Source organism: Phyllostomus hastatus, unplaced genomic scaffold (genome assembly GCF_019186645.2).
Source record: "Phyllostomus hastatus isolate PE091 unplaced genomic scaffold, TTU_PhHast_1.1 phas_contig_118, whole genome shotgun sequence".
In the NCBI taxonomy this organism is placed as follows: Eukaryota; Metazoa; Chordata; class Mammalia; order Chiroptera; family Phyllostomidae; genus Phyllostomus; species Phyllostomus hastatus.
Genome location: NW_025333543.1, coordinates 7296886 through 7305460, shown reverse-complemented (window position 1 = coordinate 7305460; position 8575 = coordinate 7296886). Strand labels below are relative to the sequence as shown.

At 40.9% G+C, this 8575-nt stretch overlaps 1 protein-coding gene across 1 annotated transcript; it reads left to right on the top strand.

The window, feature by feature from the left end:
• Positions 1 to 859: 859 nt before the first annotated feature.
• Positions 860 to 8372, top strand: CAV2 (caveolin 2). Its single transcript, XM_045848090.1, has 3 exons — positions 860 to 1320; positions 1659 to 1846; positions 7210 to 8372. The coding sequence occupies exons 1-3, from the start codon at positions 1171 to 1173 to the stop codon at positions 7358 to 7360; spliced, it is 489 nt and encodes a 162-aa protein (XP_045704046.1). The 5' UTR covers positions 860 to 1170; the 3' UTR covers positions 7361 to 8372.
• Positions 8373 to 8575: the final 203 nt, after the last annotated feature.

The following is an 8575-nucleotide window of genomic DNA, read 5'->3' as shown; positions in this document are numbered from 1 at the left end:
TAAATTCAGTTCACACAAGGGGATTTGGAAGAAGCGGCAAGTTGAAAATGCAGTGCATTCAGCAACACAGTGTCTTCTTACTGTGTGAGGCTCTGAACAAGCTGCGGGTACTACCTCAAGTCTAGGAGCCATTATTAAGCTTTTGTCAAGTTTCACTTGACACCTTTTCCTCTCCAAGCACACAACTAAGTCCACCAGACCTTAAACACTCTGTGGACTTTCAAACCTCTCCCAGAAACTTTTGAGTGAGTGGTCAGTGTGGTTTTTATGCTAGGGGGCTGTTGATAAGGTTCCAAGAAACCAGGTGCAAATGCGACTGCCAAAAATTTTTTAACGGGGTCAGATTAAAAAAATTAGCCCTTCCCTCCTGGTCTGAAGGCGCAAACTTCCAGGCGCAGGAGGCTCACCTACCCAACTCCACATCCTCACACAGTGGGCCCTGGGATAACTGAATAACTGATTCGCTTGTGCAGTCACGGGCACTTGCGGGGTTGCCTGGAATCAGGTGTGTTACGGCTTCTTAATCTCACAGTGCAACAGCAACAGCGTGGTCTGGGCTGTGCATTGGGGACTATATCAGAGTTTTACATAAATTAATGTATTTAGTTCTCACGCGACGGCTCTGTGACGTAGGTACCATTGCTCCCTTTTTATAAGGAGGCAACTGAGGTTCGAAGTACACATTCGTGAACAATAGAGCCAAAAGGTGAAGACAGACCCTTTGAATCTGTACCCGCGCTCTTAACCATCAAGCCGCCTCCCTCCAGTAAGTCCATCAGCCCTGGAAAACCTGCCAGCTCTCAGGCATCAGAGTTCTAGGCGTCCAGCGATGGGGCCCAGGCCTTCCTGCCCCTCCGTGGGAGGCAGGCGGGTCCTGGTCCCCGAGACCTTCTCGCCTGCTTGTGTAGGTCAGGAGGTGCCTGTTCGGGGCGATTCCCTGCGTTCGGGGCAAGGGGAGCCGGCGAGCGGGCGGAGCTCGTGTCTCTCCGGGGTCGGAAGCCGGAGCCGGTTGCGGGAACGAACCGCGGGAAGCGGCCGCCGCCCTGACCGCGCAGGGCAGGCCCCGCGAGGGGAGGCGGGGCGGGGCCCGCGAGAAGAAAGGGGAGGTGGAGCGGCCCGGAGCCGCGCTGTGCGAGCTGGACTGCAGCCGCCGTGCACCCCGACGCCACGATGGGGCTGGAGACCGAGAAGGCGGACGTCCAGCTCTTCATGGATGACGACTCCTACAGCCGCCAAAGTTGTGTCAACTACGCCGACCCTGAGAAGTTCGCAGACTCCGGCCCAGATCGGGATCCGAACCAGCTCAACTCGAATCTCAAGGTGAAGCCCACGCTGGGCCAAATCCCGGGGCCGAGAGCAGTCCAAACCCCCGCCCGGCCTGGGGATGCGGTGTGCCCGCTCTACCCCTGCCCCAACCCCAATCCCCACCCTCGCTGCTGGGTCAGCCTGGCGGAGTCCGGGAGCCGGAATCTACCAGCAGCGGGTCGCCCGCGAAACTCGGAATTCTTAGCCAAATTCTTGTGGTCCAACCGTGACCCTAAAAGAAAGTGGGGGACCCCAGCCAAATCCTTCCTTCTTGCTTCTCCCACCCTGAGACCCCTGGTGCCCAGGGAGGCAGGTTACGTGCCAGTGAGGATCCCCGAGTCTTGTCTCTACAGGTGGGCTTCGAGGATGTGATCGCAGAGCCGGAGTCTACGCACTCCTTTGACAAAGTGTGGATCTGCAGTCATGCCCTCTTTGAAATCAGCAAATACGTGATTTACAAGTTCCTGACATTGTTCCTGGCAATCCCCCTGGCCTTTGCTGCGGGAATTATCTTTGCCACCCTCAGCTGTCTGCACATCTGGTGAGAAGGGGCACTCGGGGTGGACCAGCTTTCTGAAACATACGAATATTTTTTGACACCTGCCCTCTGCCCCCACCTTCTGCCGGGAGGGCTTACAAGGGGAAGAACTCACATCAGCTCCTGATAAGGTAGCAAGAGTGGGAGGCAAGGCAGTGTGCTTTCTTTACAGTCATAGTTGTGGGGGGTGGGTGGGGAGAGTCATGGGTGGGGTTAGGAGTTTAAACAGAGGAAGAAATATCACTCTGTTCTGGATGTGATTGTCCTTTGAACGCTAAGGCCCAGCAGACTGAAGGTGGAAACCTGGAGGCCATGTTTCTTGCCACAGGCTGCTGCTCTCTCAGGACTGTGTTATGACTTGTGCCTGTGGTTTTGGGCAGGGCTCTTATTTTTTCTTCATCACCTTTTGTTCAGTCACCACCTGTGCTTGGGGTAAAACAAAACTGAGTGATCTCTGAGCAGAATGCCAGTGACAGTATCACCAGAGAGGGGTGTTAGTAAGACCTGGTTAAGCAGTGCTATGGAGGGGCTGCTCCTGTTGTGCCAGGGGCAAATGCAAAGATGAGACCAAATGAATGAAAACTCAGACCTCGGGGTAATGGAATGAGAAGGCCTCCAAATTACTTTTTCACCTATAAGGAACAACTCTAGTTAAGTATAGGAAAATAAATATAGAAACCTACTGAACATTGGTAGGATGTTTTGAGTAACTTTATTCACACTCAAAATACATCATAAAGCTTTGGAGAGTAGTTTTTAAGTATTAAACAAATTTTAAGGAAAATGTCATATTTTACCACAAAGTTTAATGTTGTTTTAAAAGATGTCCACTTTATTCTCAGAAGAAGAACATTGAGACCATCCATAGTACAGCAACAGCCACCAAGCTTGAGCTTTAGGGTGGTCCTGGTGAAATGCAGAACTCCAGATGCCTCCATGTCTTTCCTAATCACATTATACGGTACTGCTACACCCTAACTTACAGTGCGTTCCTTGTTAGAAGTTACAAAACTTTTCTCCATTTCCCTTTTTCATCTAAATCAATTTTAGTCAGTTAGCTAGCTGTCTAGTTCAACCAAGAACATTTATTGAGTGCTTACTTTATGCAGGGCACTGGGCCAGGATGAATAAGATGCAGGATCTGCCTCAGCTTCCTCACAGCCAAGAAGAGCTGGCTGGGTATAGAGATGGATGCTGAGAAAACTCACTTAAATCTGTTGAGGAGGAGGGAGGCACAGAGAAGGCTATGTAAAGGAAAAAAGTCTAAAAAGGATAAATAAAATTTCACCAAATATTTAAAGGATAAACAATGAACATAATTCAGTTTGATCACTAAAGATTGTAAAGAACTAAACTATGATGGAAATGCCAAAAGACTGCCATATTAGCAGACCTACAAAGGCCAGATGTAGAGTTAGTTCATATTCTAACATTAGCACGTGGATTTTTTAAAAAAGATAATCTAAGTCAGCATATAAAATTTTGCATTTCTAGTTAAAACCAGTCATCTAACCTCTGTGTTAGTTTTCTCACTTTCAAAATGTGAAAAACTGAGTGACCTATAGAGCATATTGTGAAATGTTGGCTATAAAGCTATTTGGAAATACAAGGGGGAACCCAAAGAAAGAGCAATTACCTTCTTGAGAATGGACCCCTTGTAATACAGGCTTGTCCAGCACATGAGTGCTCTAGGGACCCATCCGTATCAGTGTGCCAGTTGGTGTTGTTGTGAGAGGTTGCACATGGCTTCAGTGAATTATTTTTGAAGACTCTTTCGATGCAGTTTACCCATTTCATGATGGGTGATTTATGAACACACATGCCCACACTGGGCTGTGTTCAGCAGTTTTTCATTAAAAAATGTCGTGACACCACCCCTGAACCCTACCCTCCCTATTCACCCACTCTCACCCCAGCTAACTTTTTTTGTTTCTCCAGATGAAAAAAGTCCTCAAAGGGAAAAGTTTTGCCTATGTGGAAGTGGTGAAACAAAAAACGGTAGAAGCACTAAAAAGCATCAAAATCAATAAGTTCAGAAACTATTTTGAGGAGTGGGGAAAAACGTCTAGATAGATACATTGTATCAAATGGAGAGTATTTTGAAGGTGACTGAGGTCTAAAATGCAAGATGAAATACACAATGTTTTATAAATAAGTTTCATTTTTGTGTGGCTTCCTCCTTATATAGAGTGCCTTGTTTATAGTCAGCAAAGCTAGATTTTTCTAAAGCACTTGTAGAAGAACTGAAAACAAAAGGTTTTCATTTTCTAAGTGGTGGAAAGATATAAGTAAAACTACAATTAACCAAATGATGCTTCACTCCACCTGGCTGTCCTGAGAATGATAGGTGTTTTTGTGTAATGCTTCCAATGGTGAATCATCAAACCACTTCGTTTTCAGCCACATAGAATGTATTATTTAACTTGAGCCTGTTTTTCAAATTGCATTCATGTGGGACATTAACATTTAACCATAATACATTTGTCTTCAGGCAGCTGTGATTGAAGTAAAGGAATAACTTCAGGCAAAAATGCTTAAAATTAGTTTATTACTTGATAAAATAGATTTATCATTAGTGGACTACAAGACATAAGAATGGATCAAGGAGAGAGACCTTAGAGAAGAGCAAGTCTATTTGAGTAACCTTTCTCTCTTTGAGTAAACTTTCTCTCTCTCTCTCTCTCTCTCTCTCTCTCTCTCTTCCTCTCTCTCCCTCTCTTTTTTTTCTTTTCTGGCAGCATGTGTGTGACCAAAGCTATGAAAACATGAAGTAGTAGGTCTTCCAACCACATCACACCATCACAATGGATCTGATTTTTAAATTCTTTAAACAACAAATAACAACAACAAAAAAACACCCTGAGCTCAGTCTGGTGGTATTGTATCCTAGGCCAGAGTACAGGTCATTTGATTTTACACCACAGTCAAACCTAGATAGCCACCATTTGCCAACAACCAGTTATTGGTCATAAGTAAATCATACCAAAAAAGTATGGCTAGAGCTCCCTTATGCATTATTTTCACAGGAATACAATTCAAATACCTGGTTGCACTAATGGGAATGCAGTAGTAGCAGTCTCATTTTCCAGACTATTTTTTAAAGTAGTAAATTGCTATGACAATGCAACCGGCATGATACTATAGTTAATAAAAAAACTAAATGAAAGTATCTATCCTAGGGGCTTTATTATCCAATGAAGGAATATATAATCTTATAAATTATAAGATTTATTGAAGAAGGGTTTGGTTGACCACACTGAGCCTCAGTCAAGTTTTCAGTCATTCCAAATTGCCTGGAGTTTCTGAAGGGGCATTGTTTGAGATGTTGAGGAAACTGTTTGTTTGGTATTAGAGGATCATTGGATCCTTTGATGCAAAGTGAGAGAACAACAACTTAAAGAAAATAATATTAAAATGATATTCACCATATCCTATGAACTGAAGTCCTCAACTGTTGTCTATTGCAGTCGGCTGACATGAAAAATCCACTTTTGCCCCAAGTTTATTCCCTCTTAGGACATGGACATCTAACAAGTTTATGGGGATAGAAGATTCTTAGCCTAAGGAAGAAAGGGAAATATATTCTGAGTGAAGTGGTTTAAAACTTTCTGATCTAAACTTGTCTTATAGTATGTCAGTTTGAGATTATTTTGTTAAAATTGTTTTCCTTATTCTGACTTCAGAATGGTTCTATTTATTATGTATTATAATAACAGCATCATTTGGACATTTCAATGGTACATAATAATGTAAATCCTGATAGCCAGTCTGTGAGATTGCCAGTTGATAATTTGATTTGTAGTGATTTACCCAAAGCCACACATAAAATGAGAAATACAATGGAATAAGAAGTCAAAAGTTGCCATCATTCAGGTTTCTATTTAACTATTTAGCACTGAAACACCTAGTAATTAATTTTCTTTAAAGATTGCTGCAGGCCCTGGCCAGTGTGGCTCAGTTGGTTGAACCTTTGTCTGTAATCTAAAGGTTGCAGGTTCAATTTCTGCCTAGATTGGGGGTTCAGTCCCAGGTCCAGATGCATAGGATTCCTGGTCCGGGTGCATATGGAAGGCAGCCAATTGATGCTTCTTTTTTGCATTGATATTTCTCTCACCTTCCCTCTCACCCTCCTTCTTTCTCAAAAAGCAATTAAAAATGTCCTCAAGTGAGAAAATAAATAAATAAATAAATAGCTTCAGGTCTTTAGCACTTAGAACAAAACACAAGATAAATATAATCTGTGTAGTAAACAGTCAGTATGAATAATTCAGCATTCTAAAAATATCTCAGACAATTGCCTGATCTCCCCTTCACTTTGGAATAAGTAAAACAGACCTTTATTTACATCACATTTTAACAGCAAACCAAGAAACTCAACATTACTTCTGGGTGCCCACCCATGTAATAATAAAAAATCCATTGAGGCTACCAGCAAGGCCTGAGAATTCACAAATACTTGTGTGCTCTAAGAGCACTACTACAACAGAAAACATTATTTAGAGGATTATAGGAAAACCAGCCTGAAGAATAAAGAATATGCAGTTATCTTAAGAAAAGGCATACAGCAGGGGGCGTGGAGGAAGGCAGACAACTGTACTTGAACAATAAAATTTTTAAAATGGAAAAAAAAGGCATATGGAAAAAACAATTTCAGCTGTCTAGTTTTTCTTGTCTAAGAGTTCTGACATAATTTCAAGTCTCTTTTAAACTATACCACACAGCCCTTTCCAGTGTATATAGTTGTTATGAAAAATTACAAATACAAACCATAACAGAATACTAAATTTACTTCAACTCAAACATTTACTAAGGGTTAAGGATGTTCTCACTTAAAGAACTTCCATTCTGGTAGGAAAGACTTATATAAGCATCTATTTATGATACCTTTTGATAAATTTGAGAATCAAGAAGTTTCAGTATGTTAGAAGCTCGCGCGCGCGCACACACACACACACACACAAGTATCTGACCCAGCCTGGCCCAAGGGGGAGGGAAGTAAAATTCGGCAAGAGGAAAGGCTACCAGGAAGTAGAAGCACAGGGCAATATGAAGAGTTAGGCGGTTAGTATTTAGGGGCAGAGGTCAGATAAATTTACTATTTGATTTATTTTTTGTTTTACTGATTCAAGTCGCATGCCACTAATGGAAACAAGATTACTGTTTATCATCTACATGCCTGTTTATTTTTAAAGCAATATATCTTCTGTGCATCTTAGTACTATGTGGGTCACTTTCACTTATTTGTTTCAAAAATGCAACCAAATTTAAGTGAATTAGGCCATTATATCTTCTCACAAATGTGCAAGAGTCAGTGGCCTTATTTGGTAACAACCAATAATCCTTACATCTCTCTTCCTCCATTCCAGGGTTATAATGCCTTTTGTAAAGACCTGCCTAATGGTTCTGCCTTCAGTGCAGACTATATGGAGGAGTGTGACAGATGCTGTCATTGCCCCATTGTGTACAAGTGTAGGACGCATCTTCTCGTCTGTCAGCTTGCAACTGAGCCATGACTGAACACTTGGCCCCCAGGTCTGGAGATTTGGATACTGTAATACTTCCTTGTTATAGCACAAAAGCACTGCTGTTCTGTTCATTCCCCAACTGTTCTAATTAAGAAAACTATTAAGATGGGCAAACCACATTTAGGAATGTTTATTGGCAAGTCTTTTCAAATAATGCTTTTCTAATTAATAACAAGGATTTCATATCTACCTTTATAACCAAAACTAAACAATAGATTGGCAACACTAATTTTAAAGACAGATACTTTTTGCTTTAGTACAAATGTATACATTTTATCATGATGAATTTATAATGATCAAGAGATATTTCCCTCAAATACTACAATGGTTTTGTCTACAACTGCACATAGAAATATGGGATTTTCTCACTCTTTTACTCTGGAAGTAATACTTTTAAATTACCTTTGCAGATAAAGTGATGCGGACACTTAGCAATAAGATACACAAAGATCCTAGAAACTGCAGTAATAAAAGCATACAATGGTGATGGAGCTATCAAATATAATAAAAAATGTGAAATAGATTCATGCAAATGTTTTCCTTTAAATGAGGGGTTGTTAGTCTACCGTCCTATTTAACATTTCCATTTTACTGTATATTTTGTACTTAATGTAAATGTTGCTTTAATCAGATTGCTTCAAAGGACTTTTATTATATTTGTGTTCTTATTGAGGTAATATATACAAAGAGTAAATATATCTCCCACAAGGAACTCATTGCTGAGATGCACTGTCTTGATCATGGAAACACATATATCTTCTTTGGGAACAGAATTTAAAAGAGTAAAATACTGGCTTTTTTGTCTAACTTTTCCAAGCAAAATCATGAAATGTTTTATAACTAATGTTTATCTGGCTGTGTTCTTAAAATAATTTGTATCTAATTCTTATTTTGTCTAGTAGATAATTTCTCTCTTATACTTAGAAATTAAACCTATATGCTGCAATTCCTAATTGGTGCTATTTAATAACATTTTACAATAAAGGCTATTTCTGACACTTAAATACAATTTTGACTACAGTGATTCATGTAGAGAGACTTCTAAGAAAATTGTCAACTTGTTGGGTCCATGCTACTGAACTATTATATATAAATTAAACACTAACAGCTATAAACTTTAAATATATTGTGTAATGTGGGTTTTGTTAAGCAGTATAGAATTATTCTGATCATTGTGAACTGTAAAATCCTACTTTAATGTTATGAG